The sequence below is a fragment of the Schistosoma haematobium genome, chromosome 1 (genome assembly GCF_000699445.3).
Source record: "Schistosoma haematobium chromosome 1, whole genome shotgun sequence".
Lineage (NCBI taxonomy): Eukaryota > Metazoa > Platyhelminthes > Trematoda > Strigeidida > Schistosomatidae > Schistosoma > Schistosoma haematobium.
Genome location: NC_067196.1, coordinates 9,474,983 through 9,493,368, shown reverse-complemented (window position 1 = coordinate 9,493,368; position 18,386 = coordinate 9,474,983). Strand labels below are relative to the sequence as shown.

Sequence of the window (18,386 nt, the reverse complement as noted above, 5' to 3'; positions counted from 1 at the left end):
AAAATTCACTCATCCAGTTGGCTAAATAAAGTTTTAACATTATAGCTGATGTCAGTTCGTGATGAAAATCCTAAATCTAATTCCCAACCTTGACCATCAACTGTAAGTCATAAATCTAATTCTTCGCACATGTTTATAACCCTCATTTGGTCCTAGTTATCAGGTGGACACTCTTAAGGTCAGTCTAGCGTCACTCAAAGGTCGTCTCAACCAAATCACTCCTATTGATTTTCGTATCAAGAAAATATATAATGTCCAAAATGACTAAAAAAGAAACAAGTGTATTCAGATTACGATTCGTCTTAAAAATTCATTATAATTCTAAAAACATTAATTGTTAACTAATAGAATTTTATGCATTTTGAAAGCTTCAATGAAAATTTACATTATCGGTAAGTGGTGAACAAGGATAACATTATGTTCAACGATTCGATTTAATCAATAAAACATTTTCTTACTTCTAACTAACCTAATTATCATAATAAAAGGATAGGGTATGAAACTTTATATCTAAGTTCATACAGTAATGCTTACACGCCATGCAAATTTATAAGTTGCCAGACTTGTGAGAAACAAGTAGTACTGATGTTGGTTAGTTTTATAATTCACATACTCATAACAGCTTTCTCACATTTACATCTTATCTTCTGTGTGACAAGTTCGTCTGTTTAACTTCGTTTAACATATCCATTCCCTTTAAACACAACTAGCCTCTAATCACTTCAGTTCATATTCATTTAACATGCTTGACAGATAATAATGTAGGATTCTCAAGTGTTTCGACAATTTTCTTTTAACTAAATAAATAAAAGAAGTCTATAACTGCATTAATATATACATGAAATAAGTAAATAAACCATCTGGAATTAAGTTTTTCTTTAGTAAAATAAGAATCTGTGCAACTTTTAAATAACAACTGGTCTAAGAATACTGGTTTTTGACTAGATCAGTTCTTACAACCTATTCGTCGCATAGTGTCTTTGCTAGATAAAGTATTGTACAGCCTCTAAACTTTTCCTTACGTGCATGGATTTTGATGTATTTGCTCCTCGTTTTACCGGAAGATATACAAAGAGAGATGTTAGTGAAGTTAAGGTTTTGTATCTGATATGATGACTATTGTCAGGACCTTGCAAGATTTTAAATGTCTGTCCGTAAGCATATTCATAATGACTTCAAAAGATTCACCACACACCCTTCGCAACACAGTAAAATGTTTTCTCGAAATATCGGGAAACGATAATGGGGAACAGTAAAGACTAATAGTATATAGTGAATAATGTAAAAAAAAACTGTAGCTATTTTATGTAATAGGTCAAGCGAAAAAATTTCGGCATCAATAAAACATCTGAAGAGATAAGAAGATAAACTTACACCAAGGTGAATGACCTTTGACGATTTTTTAATTTAGAATGTCCAATTGTACAATCATTATGGGATTCCAAAAAGGTGTTTGAGTGCTGTCCATGTCTCATTTAGGAGGACCATTAACAACAGACCATCATTCAATGAGAAAGGAGATTTTATTTATTCCAAGGGGTTTTGCTGAGATCACCCGCACGCCTAATAAAAGTGTTTTTTGAGGAAGATGGCAGATCATGAAAAAAAGGGAAAGAACAGGTCTTTGTAGCACACCTTGAGTTAGTAAAGACGTTGAAATCTTTCCTCCTCACACAGTATAATGTTATGTTTCAGAGAGATAGGAACCTTGACAGTCGGTTATCCAGCTGTCAGGGTATTGTTTCAATCCATAAAGTATCATGTATAGATAAAATAAACCAAATTTTATTTCATTCTGACAATCGGTCAATCTATAAGTTATTCCATTGTAGACTAAATATGTGTGTCTGGTGGTTAAGACGTCCAACTTTCAATCATTAGATTGCAGGTTCAATTCCAACTCAGGGCAGCTGAATATCATTATTCTATACACAAAAGTATGACTCAAAACTGAGTACACGATTCTGTATTGGGTAAACAAATAACATTCCGAAATTTAATAAAAGTTCTATCTATTCAAGATACGATATATATTTTCAAATAAAATATATTTAGAATGAATATTTATTGAACAGGGAAATGACATAAAGGACAATTGTGCAATTTCGTTATTTCATTTTCATAAGCACAATGTTTACATGTTGGACACATCCAAAATTGATAATCTGTAATCGGTTGACCAGTGACTACACACACAGGAATTTTTGTCTCACTAAAATGTTTAGGTAAAAAACACAAAGGAAATGTTAGGTTTATCTGTCGAATTTCGTCTTTATTTCCAATGTAATATTTATTTTATTAGTAGACAGAGAAAACACATTACTATTGTACTGTATACTAAAAGCATTATAGAGAAGTTTGTATTTTGTTTAAACAGAAATCCTGTCACAGTGCCGCAGGTAAACATAAGCGTTTTACAACAAAGCTAAAATGCACTTTATCAATGATAATTTCTTACAGTCTTTCCCTAAGTCTTTAATCTCAATATTATTTCACACTTTCTATTCTTTGTTTTTGATCAATATTCTCTATGTTTAGTCTTCCTTATTATTACTGGTCAGTCACTCGAACTGATATACGTACGTACGAAGTTGTACGTTGTTGCTGACTGACTTCCCATTCTTTTTTTGACCAATATTCTTTATGTTTCCTCTTCCTTACTATCACTGATATAACCATTTCATCTAGTTCTGTAGATGTGCGAATATTTGAACCGTTTCATATCTGTACCGAAACATATGTTGATATTGACTAACTGAAGGATCATACATATATATATGCCTACTGATAGGATGGATGTTGAAGAACAGAAATATTGATGTTCAACTCAGTTTTTGACAAGTTAACAAATAATACTAGTAATAATTTGTTGTTTGAACAGCCGATCTATACATTATCAGGCCATCATCTATACACCAGTTATAACATCACATATCATTTAGATCCGAGTGCCAAAATATATGTGAACATGATTATTGTGATAACGCAGTATTTTCTACAAATAGGTTGTTTATTTAAGTCAATTAAAATATTGGTTAACCATAAGCTGAAATCAATGTAAAACGTATCGAGTATCGAATTTAGTCGACAGTGTGGGAAAATATATAGTGCAGTTTCTTAAATAAAATTAAAGAATAAACTCTAAATTTTTTAAAAATCAATTGCAACTAGATTGTACTCTTACACTCCCTGGTTACTTTGGCTAGTTTAAATAAAAACGAAACGACAGACTTATCACAGTAATTCTCGGTGTTTTTGTTCTATCCTCTTTGTTCCCATCTTGTTTTCTCGAGTTATGAAGGATTATAAACGCATTGTGACGACATAAGAATTGCTCTTCGCTACATTGTCCATTCTTAAAACCGACTTTTCAGTTTACGGAGGAAATACTAGTTTCCTTTTTTTTTTACTTCACATTATTGTATTTCCTGTGGTAAACGCAATTCAGGCATCATATATTTCCAAGTAGTTTACTTTCATATCTCTCCCCTTTATAAGTTACATTCTTTTCTTCATCAACTTACTCATGCCTAAAAATCAGCATATCTTCTGTATTCATTAGGATATAAATTATTTAAATAAACAGAAAATACTTCCCGTACAAAGAGTGGTATATCTAAGAATGGCTACAAATTATATTTAACTACTCACATCAAGTAACAGTAGTAAGATGTAATGGCCGAATAAAAAATAAACATGAAATAGCATTAAGTAGTTGGAATAACTTCTCTTACCTTTCTAATATTGAATCCATTTCAGGAGACTCCGATGTATCTTGTTCGTTTATAGGTTGATGTCTATCAAAAAGATATAACGATAAAACAGTCATTTTTATATCTAGTCAGAAAATCTACGAATTTCCTTCAAACAGTTTTCATTATAAACTGAAATTGTGAATATCATAGTTTTTAAAATAACATCTTAAAGAAATAAATCAAAGATTCTCTAAAAGGAATCCAATGTATGAATATTGACGATTCCAAGATTCAATGTTAACTTTCATACAAGGTTCGTAAATTATATCTACCTCTCTATACATTATAATCTATTCACATAAGTATAGAATATTAGATATGGATTTATAACAAACAGATGTATCTGAAGTATAACGAATTACTAAATAACACTTACCTGGAAAATAGATCTAGAATTAATTGTTTAATTTCTTTCTGTTCAATTGATGAGATATCTGTAAAGCTTTCTAATTTTATAAAAGCTTTAGAACAGACAACGTAGTTTCTTGCATAAATAGCACAGAGAGCTAAAAAAAAGTTAAGCACTTCGGTATTAATACGGAGATAAGTTAGAAAATATAATCTTATTAGTATTATGGACCAGATTAATTTATACAGCCGTTGAAAACCAGGAAGTCTTGATCACCAGTTTTTCCCGAGTTTGTAGTTACTTAGTCGTGTGCACCCATGTCACCATTGATGAAGGTCTAACTCAGGACTTTAGGTCTCATATAAAAAACTTTAACCTGTAAACCAATGTCTATTTCTTCCTGGTTTCCAGTGAATGTCCAAGTTATGCCGGTCTGTGGTGTCAATAATTAATGAAGTGTCATTCACTTATAAAATTTATAATCTAGTACAATCGGAAAATGTCCACATACAACTTATCAACTACCGCCAACCACCTTGCATCCCATCATAGTGCATACAATGTGAAAACGCTTAGTCTACTGGATAAACCGAAACCTGATCGATATAATCAGATTAGCACTAAATAGACTAGTAAAACATTACTGGTAAGCGTTCTTTTAGCGAGTTAGTTTTCTACGGGATGGGGACGCTAACCCCATGCCCAACCCTTCTCCTTTACCCGGGCTTGGGACCGGCAGTAACTCTGGAAGAGCTACAGGTGGAGTTTAGTAAAACATGACATTGATCATTCTACAGTGACCAATCAATAGTACACAATCAGATAATTTATAAAGCTAGGCTTATTTACTACTAATTAATTAATTAAAGTGTAAATTCATTACATCGAGTGGTTATACTGTTTATTGTAAGATACTTTAATGAATAATGATGCTATGCATCCAAGCATTTTTAATCTCCGGTAACATGGAAACACTACTAAATACTTGGCTATTAGCATCATATATGTGTCACAATATCAAGTGTAGCTGGAAATTTGGAGGTTAAACATTATGTTATACATACAGTCGTGTAGTCAGACATAATAGTATTAATTACTTGTCAGTCTATCCTATAACTCAGTCATATACAAAGTCATCAGAACAAAAACGTGATATTAATGAGATAGCTTGAAGCAGGCATCGATATCACTGTTCAGAATGAAAATGTAAGCCTTGCAATCAAAGCTTTTATTTTGCAGAACATAACACCACCAGAAGTTGTACACTGATTGTAATATATAGATAAAAAAAGGCATAATGAGAAGTTATGACAAAACATGGTTGTTAGAACATTGACTGTTGATTATCTAAGGAAAACTACTGTGGGAATGGAGAACCAATCTAAATAGGATTCATTAGTAATAGTTCATTAGGTCACTTACATAGAAATTAGGATAAAACAATGTCTCGATGCTTTCTAATATTTAATTGCACTCTAATTGATGCCTATAACAAGTCGACCAACTGGACAATTACTACATAGGAGGAATTTGTAAACATATCTGCAAATTTTAAAGGTGATTTCTAGTTTGAGAAACACAGACTACTTCATTCTGATTTCAGAATCCTTGATAGAGCACATTTGTGACTCCCTAAGAGATCATGTAGGCAAATTTACGGTTTCATAACGCAAGGCATATATTTAGGCAATTGAATCACAATTCGATGATCCATAAATCCGATTTCAGCAGACCAACGAAAATATTGTTTTGGACATTGGAAGTGTACATCTAATGAGTAAATAACACTTAACGACAACTAGAAAAGTGGACATGACAGACTTGGTTAGTCGGTTGCCAGTACTCCTCGAGGGGTAACAGGTGCGAATAAGTAAGTAACATTGTGATCATTATCTAATACTAATGATGAGAACTCGAATTACTGTCGATTTGGTTAATTTAACAAATCGTGACATTATATTGGGACTCCGAAAAATATCCTAGCTTAAAGCTAGTGACTATCAAGCACACAATTATTACTATTATTAGCAAACGCCATCGCGTTATCCAGTTAGCCACTGAGTCCTGATAGCCACTTGCTTGTGTAATAGAGTAAAGTATAATTTCACTTGGTATTGTATACTTGAATTTTCCCATTGATGTTAAGCGCTTTAATTGATCAATCTCTTATTGGTATATATGCATACTGGGCGTATTGCCTCGATATTGTCTTAATTCACAAGCATTGAAGCGAATGCTACTGGGTTTGAGTCCCAGAATGAACATCAAATCTGAGATACAGGTACATCCAGCTGACGAGTCCCAAATAGGACGAAACATGAGTCCTCCATTCAACTTCTAGCCACTATCTATCATTGCTTATAATACTTGTAAATTAAGGCAATATACACATATGCCAACATAAGACTGATCAATTACAGTATTAAACATCAATCGGGAGATTCAAGTAAACAATACTAGGTGAATTTATTATTATTATTATTAATAATAATACTTTCAAAAGATCTTGACCAAGTTCATGTTAGTTATTAAATTCAAAACAATAGCATTTTTAGAAGGGGTTTTTGGAGATTTTAGAAATTTCACTGATTGAAATCATGAGTCAACTGAAGCTAGACCACCACGGAAAACCTGGAAGCACTGGACGGCCGTTTTGTCCTAATATGGGACTCCTCAGCAGTGTGCATCCATGATCACGCACCCTGCGAGATTCGAACCCAGGACTTATCAGTCTCGTGTCAAGCGCTTAACCAACTAGGCCACTAAACCGGCATCCGACGGTGCTAATGCCTAACTTCAACCGAATTTCGCGGGGTGCGTGGTCGTGGATGCACACTGCTGAGGAGTCCCATATTAGGACAAAACGGCCGTCCAGTGCTTCCAGGTTTTCCATGGTGGTCTAGCTTCAATTCACTCACGATTTCAATCTGTGAAATAACATGTTTATGAAATATATAATTTAACTAGTTGAGTGGTTTTATTACATAATAGTTAATTTCATTAATAAATAATAATATTCAATTACCAATTAGACTATAAATTATAAATGGATTTAAAATATCTTCATAATCTTTTAATAATTGAACAGTTCTAAATGCATATTTATATAAACCATGATAAAGTTGTTTTTCAGTTAACATTATATAATGATAAGCTTCAGCACCTCTCCATGGTTGATCAATTAATCGATTTATTTCATTTGTATTATGTTTTTGTAAGATTTCTGATTCATTATTGATTATATCATTATTTTGTTTAATAATGTTCATTTGTTTATTATTATTATTATTATTATCATTATTATTATTATTATTGGTAATAGTTGTACATGAATCTGTATTATTATAATGTAATGAATTATGATCTTGTTCGGTTAATAGTAGACCAGCAAGTGTAGAGCTTGCCATTAATACACCCTAGAAATGTATTGAGAACAAAAAATAATCTGAGATAGATAGAGACAATCCTAAATTTTACGTTGAAAAAAAATCAATATGTTTTCAACGCTATCTCGATTAAGTTAAAGATTAAAAGCGTTTTAGTAAAGTTTTGTTCTTTGAACTGAATGGTTTGGTCGTGTAGCTTTCATAGTTATTCTGAACGACATTATCAACACGAACTTCAGGTAGATGTGAAGTGTTCGAATTTCTCCACACGCGGCTTACAGATTGTTCTGTAGACCTCGATCTTGATTGGTTGATGTTGACCTTTAACCCGTGATTAGTTACTCTGTTGTTTTGATTGTATCTCCTAAGGATTTGATTCTTAGTCTTGTATTTATCCATGATTTTCCTGAAAAACAATGGCAGATTAAATGTCAACAATAACCAATCAAGATCGATGTCTACAGAATAAGCTCTGAGCCATATGTAGAGAAATTCGAACACTTCACTTCTACCTGAAGATCGTGCAGATGATGATGCTCACAATAACGATGAAAGTTTCACGACCAAATCATTCAGTTCGGGGAAAAAAAGTCCACCAAAATGGTTTACCTAAGTTACAAATCTTCTCCACCATCTCAAAAACGTTTTGATTTGAAGACTGAATATTTGTAACACCATGAAGTATTTTGAATGATTTACATACAGAAGCTTATATTATTATTCTCAACCTGAAATTCTTAATTAGATAACTAGTAAATGTAAAGCGTCAGATTTGATTTACTGACCTTCTTGTATTAAAACACTGCATCATATTATTTTAACATAATCACTAAAATATAATCATTGTAAGTTAATCGATACATTTTGTTGTGAAGTTAAAATAAATGAAGATAATATAGGAAAACAGAGTCCTAAATATTTGATTTTTCAAGTAAAAATAGAGTATGGACATTTGAAAACTTTTGGAGCGAATAAACACATTTCTCATTAAAAACATGAACTGATCAATGTTAGACCACCACTGAAAACTCCGAAACCCTGGATGGCTGTATTATTCCATTATAGGACTCCTCAGTAGTGTACACCCATGACCCCTCAAGTGTAACTTGAACCCAGTACCGGTCTCGCGTGAGAACGCCTAACATTTAGACTACTGAGCCAGTATTAATGTTAATGTTAAACATCAATCAATCCACGACATTTTGTGACGATTTTTGTTAGGTGTTTGTAGGCATTCAAAAGGAAACCCTGCTAAATCTAGGTTTAAAACTTATTTACTTACACCTCTTACTCCAAACGGAGGAGCACAGGCCACCCACCAGGATTCGCCACCGAACTCTGTCCTGGGCAAACGTTTCATATTGTTTCCGGTTGTTATTCATATTCTTGATGTCTGCTTCCAATTATCGACGCAATATGTTCGTTTGCCTTTCATCTTTTCCGTTCCCCCTCAGGATTCCAAGTGAGTGCTTGCTTCATGATGCAGTTTGGTGATATGTATATCCTATCCAATTCCAGCGCCGACATTTATCCGTATGGGGAACTTGGTGATACTTGTAGAATTTGAACCTACGTCACCTAGTTTCACAATCTGAAACAATACCATTTATTTTATTAGTCAGCGTTCGCGCACAAGACTGGGGGCCCTGGGTGCGAATCCCATGAGTGGGATCGTGGATGAGCACTGCTGAGGAGCCCCACAATAGGACGAAAAGGTCGTCCAGTTCCTCCAGGTTTTCAATGGTGGTCCAACATCAATCGGTTTATGATCTCAATCAATAGCCAAATTTAATACATTCAGTAAAATGATGAATTTGCTTGAAATATATTTATTAAAAGTAGTAATATTTATATCAGATGTTCAGTTTAAATAAATCAGTGATATTATGTAACTCTTAAACACTTAAATAAAGATTAACAATAAAAACAGACTAAAGCTAATCAACTTACTTCTCCACAAGCAGGATTCCTTGGTTTTACATTGGCTTGTGTTTTATTTTGTTCGTAGTATTGTTCCATTAACAAACCAATAAGAACATACATTTTTTTCATGTACAGTGGTTTTCTATTACAAAACTGTTTGATTTTTTGAACTTCCTACATAAATAGTAACAAACTCTTTATGAATTGTCTAAATGAATCTAAAATTACTTAGAATAATACAAAACGAATGGGATTGTAACGGTACGTTGACCTACTTCTAATTTAGCCTGAGGTATTGTTATATCTAGAGCTTATATTCTTGATATACCGCGTATAACTTGAGCACGTGAACGCTAGAACCCTTCCAAGTCGCGAATGAGAAGACAGAAGACAAGTGAAAGTAATGTTACTCCAGACAGTGTCAAATTATAGTAAAAAACTGTCAGATATTTATAGTTTTTAGTAAAAACGAAATCATCATTCTAGCTGTCCAATCCGCACACAGGGGTTTGTCCAATCGGGAAGCTACATGTAGGGATTCTAGAATATTCTTTCAAAAGGTGATTGGATGGAATATCTTTGGCTCGTTCTGAGCTTCTTACAGCCTCATCGAGTTCACCCATGGACCGTCCTCATAGGTATAAATTGTTCAAAACTTCAGAATTAGCAATTGAAAATGTTTGGTAAAATTGTTTAAAATTGACAACAGTAGGGCAGATACTTTAATTCTTTCTATCTTAAGTTTATGTATTAAACAGTGTAGCTGATATATTTGTATACCGATCTAATTAACCACAACTTTGACTTCTATAAAATTAATGTAACTGCTTGTATTGTCTTCTTACCAGACCACCGATTAGCTAGAGATAACGAAGTTGGTATAAAGGTTTTTCACCATTGAGATCCAAGAAGAACTGAAGTACATTCAAGTTAGCTGAATGATGTATCGATTATTGAGTGATGATTAATTAAAGTCTTATCAAAGTGAGTAATTTATAGCTGAATACAAAATCACAGAATCAATCAATAAAATGCATTGAAAACAAGATAAAGAACCGCATGTTGCATAAGCCTAAGAAAAAACTGAAAATGAGTTACAAGTGGACTGATCAGGATCAACTTTAAAAAAATATGCGAATTTTAAGATTGATTTTATTCTTCTTATGTTGCATTTGGAAATGTAATATCATAAAAAGTAGCTTCAGAATCCTATTTTCATCATCTTCATCCATATTCTTGTTTATTGTAGACCATATCAAAATTTCTTCCTCACCAATGAATGACTTTAGTTGTATAACCGTTGAGAAACAGGAAATACTGAACAGATATTTCGTCCTAGGATTTAGACAACTCTTTAGTTTGCTTCCTCGATTGCAGAAAGAATTAATTATCATTTTTATTGTTGTTTTGTTTTAGCAAAAAGAATACAAGAATAACTTTCCACTTTCATTCAAATTATGCTTCAGTGTATGGAAATGGGTTGGAAGTAAAGCTAAAGGCAGAGATATCAAGAATTGACGTCACTTCATGAAGCGATTAAATGTTGGACTTAACTGTGTTGGTAAACGTCGATTTTCTCAACAAAAAAATGATTGAGGGCGTTAGATTTCATGGCTGTGAATTAGTCTCAATGGAGAAGATATACTAACTCTTTATCTTCAGTTGGTTCTTAAATTCTATGTTGCCTATGTCTGACTGACTCTTATATTATGAGGATTAGCAGTATGTATGTTTGATGGTAATTTTTCATACGGTCGAACTGGAGTCAGATACAGGCCACACACGCATAAATACCATTATATAATTTCAGTCGCTTCAACGATGACAAATACTTTGACCCAGAAGGTAAACCAGTGAAGATTAGACCTTGCAAAATATATTAATTTATATTAACAATAAATACTTTAATCGGTCAATTATTTTAGGCTTTTAACCCAACAGATACCAACACTTTAAATCACTTACTTTATACAATAATTCTGCAGCATCTAAAAATCGACCAGCGCGTTTATATAATTCAACAGCTTCAATTATTTTACCTTGTTCAATAAAACAATTTACTGATTGTTTTAATAAATAATCAATTCTTTTTTGTTGTTCCTGATGATGATGATGATCAGTATCTTGTGAATCGATAGATTTAGCTAGTTCATAGGCAACACGCCATTCATTTAAACGTAAACAGACATCGATTGCTTCTTTACGGCGATTACACTAAATGATGTAAAAATGTCCATTAATTTTTTTTGAAAAATAAGTACACTCAATTAATATGATATTGGGCTACTGAAAAGAATTGCAAGTAGATTTTTAGACTTAGTTCTCTGAGCTTCCGCAAGACTTGTTACCAGTGTAAGTTAATATTCTTTCAGACAATTACTTGGTTAAAGGGAGAAATCCATATCCTGAAAATTATCTTACTTTTAAAACGATTGAGGTTCATATTGATCTTACCATCCAGTGTCAAGGAGTGACATAGTATCGTTTAAAATAACTAATCCAGAACCACTCTTCGTAATGATTTTCTACTTCTAGGATATTGTTTTATACTGTTTTAAAGTCACACTAAAAGTACGTAAGTCCTTATTGCCCAGAAATGCACCTTGTCTACACTACTAAATGACCACCAGAACAATTCAATGTTCAAATATTTGCACTCTGTATAATTTGAATAGAAATTATATTATTAGAAAAAGAATTATGAGACAAACCTTTATGAACGCATACATAGCTTGTTTTATCATACCCAAATTAGCGAACCTAAGACCAAAATCATAGAGTGTATCATGACAGTCGGGTAACTCTTCTATTATTCTTTCAATTCCTTTATAATCTTCCAATTGGTATAGACATTCAGCAAATTTAAGCAAATCATTTCCTTGTTGATAATAACCAGCCGCCTTATCCCTTAAAAGATATTTAATGTAAAACTGTGATGTCGAGGATAACTGGCATTTAAAATGAACATAAATCAAAGCAAAAACTGAATAAGCGATATCTAAATTTAATCATTTAGGCTCTATCAGTGTACAATAAAGCTTATCATCTAACATGATTTCAGGTTAATTCAAACAGCCGTGTCTTTTATTTGGGCTTTGCTGTAAATGAGATTTATGATACAATTTGTCATAATACTTTCACAGTTTAGTCACTTTCATTAAGGAACAGTACTAAATTTGAAGCACTGATAACTATGAACACTGAAGATCCGTTTCTTCTAGGATTACTCCTTCTCACATACGAGTTTCTTAGCACATAGATAGAATCAAATAAGAACTTTTACGTCTAGTAAAAGTGATCTGAATTTGAAAATGTAGACAAAGTGGAATACATTTCATTGTTGAAGCGTTTTCATTGTAGGTTTGATTCTACACCTGACTAACAGTAAAAAAATTCTAGTTACAATTAATTTCAGAAAATCTTAATTAACGGAACTGAGTTGGTTGTTAGGTGAGAGAACTGACTTGGATAGGTTATGCTCGCCTTTTAATAGCTCAGCCTTTTGATGCTTTATCATCCAGATACTACTGTAAATTCAATCATTTATTAGCATTTTGAGAAAAGAACAAGAGAATATCCAATTATTCAGGAATTTCGGTTTTCCGTAACTGACCATTTGATTAACCCTAATCTCAATTCCTGAAGCTAAATCCAAAAAGTCAGACATATTTCTCAGCATGGAATAGTCATAGACTGAGCCAATCAGACATATCAGTTCAAGTTTAACTGATAAATAAGAGATCTCTACGGATTCATGCCAGTGGTCAAAACCCGGTGTAAATTTCTGGGAGGACACAAATCTATATCAATGAATGTATTTTTCGACTCGATTAGTCAGTACGATTTCTCATTCTTATCTAACGTCTCGCTCAATTAGCTAGGTGGGTTAGGAAACAGGAAGCGTGTATAATAGTGTTAGAAGTCAGATGGCTACCTAACACAAATCTACTGAAATTTTGTTGGTATTTTCTTAATAACACTCAGAAAATATGTTAAAGTTATTAAATGTTTAATTCTGGGTTATATCACATGCTTTCGAGATAGAGAGGTCTACTTCTGATTCAAGGCTATCAAAATAATTATAGTTATACCACACTTTACATGAATTCCAGCATATTACCCATTGTAATCGATTCTGAGTGACATGGCTCAGAATCGATCACAACAGCGTAGGTATATACACTCCTTGTCTTCCCTTTGGTCAGTCAGTATCAACGTAGAACTTCGTACGTACGTACACCAGTTCGAGTTGCCATACCACATCAGCATAAAGATACAATTGTCTATTCAAATCCCATAGTGGTAGAGGTAGTAAAAGTATAAGCAGTGATCGGAAACATTAATGTTTGAAGATGTTATTCAAGGAGTATAATCCAGTGAAATGAATTCGGAAAGAGGAAAAAAAGGGACATGAAGAATTCAGAAGTTTAAAATTTGGGAGGACACAAAGAGTGGATGCACCTGCGCCATTCCAAACGACTTCGAGTCATGTCATTCAAGGTTTCTAACCATCGGTTGCTATCGTCTCGCGAATCCCAAACAGTTAGTCTACACCTACCAACATGGCTCAGTCCACTTGTCAGTGACTTCATGAATTTGTGCCATGTTTTAGTCTGACCACCCCTAGCTTTCTTCCAACCTGCTTCTATACCATAAAACATCGTACGTCGGGGCAGTCGTTGGTTGGGCATACGTAAAGCGTGTCCCAGCCATCTCAACTGATGAAATTTCACTACTTCATCAATTGATTTGCCTTCCTTACCTAATACCCGTTTCCTAACAACTACGTTACTTACTCTGTGGTCTCTGGATATACGAGCAATGCTTCGTAGACACCTATGATCGAATACTAGTAACCTACGAATATCCTCTGCTCTTACTAGCCATGTTTCACTTCCATAAAGTAGGACAGAACGAACTGCTGTCATTAAATAATGAGACCAGAATTATTTTATACCTTTCTTTCTACGAACTTATTCTTCCTGTATTATATCCTTATATGAAATCTTTTAGTCATATTTTCTATTGAAAACATAATCTATAAATAATAACAATAAATAATCTTACCATAACATTTGATTATAATAATAATCACCCATACCATTCCATATTTCAGCTTGTTCTAAATCTTTCATTAGTACACCAGTATCTTTAGTTAATTGAGCTACACGAAACCAATCACCTAGTCGTTTTCTTAATTCTACTGCTAAATCTGAACGATCATTATTTAACAATAGTGTTTCAGCTTCATCATATTTTTTGAAATAAACAAGTATTTCTGCCTTGTAAATAATGTTAAAATGTAGAAGTTCATTAATTTAATCAAATATATTTAATATTGAAATTGGATATTAGACACCAAGAAAAAAAAATGATACAAAAAGTAAATGAAGAACTGATTATTTACAATCAGGGAATTTTCATTGGTTAGTTTAGTTTTAACCTTGAAGTTAGTACAGAACATATAGTATTTAAAAACTGTATCATAGATACCATTAAATTGTACATGTTTCAGGTATTAAAGCCTATTTTACAATCACTCCATAGTTTGTAGATTACTGAAACTATCTAAATAGTTTAACTAAATAGCTTAGAAGCTATATGTTATACACAAATATGATGACTATGTGTAGGATATCAATATTACTAGCTGTTATATCCTAGCGAAGATTAAATTGCGAGTAACTTCTAAGAACTATTAGTGGACAAATATTGTTTGTATATTCTTATAGTATAACTATTCAGTAACTAGACTGTGTATATCTATGTTCCTCTTATTATAAGCTTCGTTTTGATTCTGTTTTTCTTAATCATCTGGTGTTATCACAACTTCAAGTGCATTTAGCAAGATATTGTCTTAGTTTGAGTCGAACAGTTTATCAACATTACATTTTGCTTCAGGTATAAAGGGATTTGAACCCTCCACAGGGCGTGCTTCTGAAATTGCTATTATTAGACTATTGCCTGTTCTGGGATACCTTGTTGAATAAATCGTTTCCCCAAAAGTGTTCCCAGAAGTTACTGTTGAGTAGCTAACATTTGCTGCTGCTGCTGCTGCTACTGTAATAAAAACTTCAAATGTTCTGAAGAAATTGCCATTCTTTTTTTCTGCTAATAGTATTAACTCAAAGAACCACCAGGAACTATGTTGGCTTAGTTCTCACCAAAATCCACGTCACCAATTTGTTCTATCTTTGGACCCGCTTTTTATCACGTAATTTACTCGCCAAACAAAATACGACTTACTAGCTCTTGTACTGTACTAAACCAATGACATCCGGTCCGATCAGCCTAGCGTCCTATTGTTTCATTGCTCGCCTAGCCCGTTTAGTTGAATCCAGAATGCCAATAACAGACTCCACCATGCGAATAATTTGTTTCAGACATACTGGGTTTATATATCAACCAAACAGACCGCATTGCAGCATAAAATAGAAAATAACACTCATACAAAATATAGCTTAAAGTGGCTGTGAACACACCGATCGATAGGCCTCAACATACACAAGGGAAAAACCAAGGTTCTCAAATACAACACGGAGAACAGCAATCCAATCACACTTGATGGCGAAACTCTGGAAGATGTAGAATCCTTCACATACCTGGGAAGCATCATCGATGAACAAGGAGAATCGGATGCAGACGTAAAGGCAAGGATTGGCAAAGCAAGAGTCGCATTCCTATAATTGAAGAACATATGGGACTCAAAACGACTTTCAACCAATATCAAAGTCAGAATCTCCAATACCAACGTCAAGGTAGTTCTACTGTACGGCGCTGAAACTTGGAGAACTACAACAACCATCATCAAGGTGCAAGTATTTATAAATAGCTGTCTACGCAAGATACTCAACATCCATTGGCCGGATACGATCAGCAACAGCCTTCTCTGGGAGAGAACAAACCAGCTTTCAGCTGAAGAAGAAATTAGGAAAAGACGATGGAAATGGATAGGACATACATTACGCAAATCGTCAAACTGCACCACGGGGCAAGCCCTAACTTGGAATCCTGAAGGGAGACGGAAAAGAGGAAGGCCAAAGAACACATTACGTCGGGAAATAGAAGCAGATATGAAAAGAATGAATAACAACTGGAAAGAGGTGGAAAGGATTGCCCAGTAAAGGGTTAGATGGAGACTGCTGTTGGGTGGCCTATGCTCCCTCACGAGGAGTAACAGGCGTAGGTGAGTAAGTCTATGGATTAAGATACCTAGGAAGAGAATGAACATACACTATCTCATAACAATTTCTATAAAAATTTAGGAAAATTACTTTTCTAATTAACTTTGATTGAATATTTCTCAGTCTTTTGATAAATTGTATTCCTGAATATTCTTGTAAATGAACAAATTGTAATTCAGCCATTTCTAAATTTTGCTTTTCCAAACAAGCTTCAATGAATAAATGTCTGAGGTAAAAAGATAAACAACATCAATCTGTTGTAACATAAGCACAATAAGAAAATCATTTGAAAAATTAACTGGTATAACGAGAGCATAAAAAATAGTTTCTGTTTCCATTATTATACGATAATACAACTGCTGACCAAGATCGACATGCTATACACAGACTATATTACATTGAATCAGATACATGATTTACGATCAAATATAGGGAACCAGATTAGACAATACAATTTTTAACACAATCATAAGCAGTCTACACTCAATCCAGAGCAGAAGTCAATTATAGGAAGAAAATCAGAAATTCAACAGTCAGTTATATGTACCTGTTAGTTCGCACATAGTGGCTACAAATCGTTGACTGTAGATAATCTTCAAATAAGACAAAAGACAATTATCTAATGGGTTTTTTTCGGTGTTCAATGGCCATGCAATTTATATCAATAGTCATGACATTAGAGACCGACATTAAAAATTAAGGATAATTATATATCAGATTTTCGGACTCTTTAGAAACGCATAACATTGATACTACATTGAATCACACATAAAACCTTCAGATGAAGTCGAGGAAAAGACAGACTTACTCGCCGGTGGTAATGTTTGTTTGATGATATTTGGTTGATTATTATCAGTTGTTGAATAATTTCCTTATGAATAATTTGAATTTCAAAACAAAATAATTATCGAGATTAAATTTTAATACAAACTGTGACTAATTATTTAGACATGTTTTAAATTATGGGTTTATCATTACTTCATCCGTATTATTTAACCATAAAGGTTTTGTACATACAGTAGGTAATCAAAGTGCTATTAATATGAATGCTTCAATAAACTTCAGAAAGCATATGCTCTGTGTTTATTGAATCGCTTTGACTGAAAACAATGTCATACTCCTAGCTCAAAGAATAGAGTTGATTATGTGATTTAATTGTCGATGAACTGACTATGAGAGAAAGGTCTATCTTATTGTGAAAAATATCATAGAGATTTACTAATAAATGTTACCACTAAGATTTCTTTATAGAATATAAATAATTAGGAATAAAAATGAAATTGTCTGGTTCGATAGATACCCATTGGAATCGGTATAATCTTGAAGACATATTTTATTATAGACTGGAAACAGTTGATAAACTAGTTTATTTACTAGATCACTGGATAACCACTTTGTTTACGTTGAAAAAAAACAAAGTACAATGAACTAGATGTTAAGTGCTTCATGGCATTCATCAATTTTCGTCCTTATACAAACACGTAATTAAACAGTATGAATTTAATCTTTTCATTAGGCACAAATATCTAGTTGGGTTATGATAATGTTTCTAAAAACAGTGTTACGCTTTCATAATATCAGTATGTAAATTTCATAGTACGACTATAGTGAACAAGAACACAAGTGGGGACAATCGAATGTAATTGAGCACAAAACTACAGAACATCTCTATAAATTCTGAGAACCATATAGTAAATAGTTAATTTGCAAAATATCAATCCATCGTCTCAAATTTGACTGTTCCTTCGCAAATGTCAGTCCATTGTCTCAGATTTCATTGTTCATGCTT

At 33.2% G+C, this 18,386-nt stretch overlaps 1 protein-coding gene across 1 annotated transcript in view; it reads right to left on the bottom strand.

Annotated features, from left to right (window-relative positions):
• Positions 1–2,011: 2,011 nt before the first annotated feature.
• WDR35 (WD repeat-containing protein 35) overlaps positions 2,012–18,386 on the bottom strand; it is a 34,827-nt gene continuing 18,452 nt past the window's right edge. The window contains exons 13-21 of the mRNA XM_051209575.1: positions 16,688–16,823; positions 14,481–14,695; positions 12,125–12,320; positions 11,379–11,627; positions 9,441–9,587; positions 7,130–7,520; positions 4,132–4,261; positions 3,735–3,797; positions 2,012–2,212 (exon numbers count right to left, since the gene is read on the bottom strand). Of these exons, the coding sequence (XP_051073079.1) occupies positions 2,065–2,212; positions 3,735–3,797; positions 4,132–4,261; positions 7,130–7,520; positions 9,441–9,587; positions 11,379–11,627; positions 12,125–12,320; positions 14,481–14,695; positions 16,688–16,823 (1,675 nt within the window). The 3' untranslated portion in view covers positions 2,012–2,064. The remainder of the gene's footprint in view (positions 2,213–3,734; positions 3,798–4,131; positions 4,262–7,129; positions 7,521–9,440; positions 9,588–11,378; positions 11,628–12,124; positions 12,321–14,480; positions 14,696–16,687; positions 16,824–18,386) is intronic.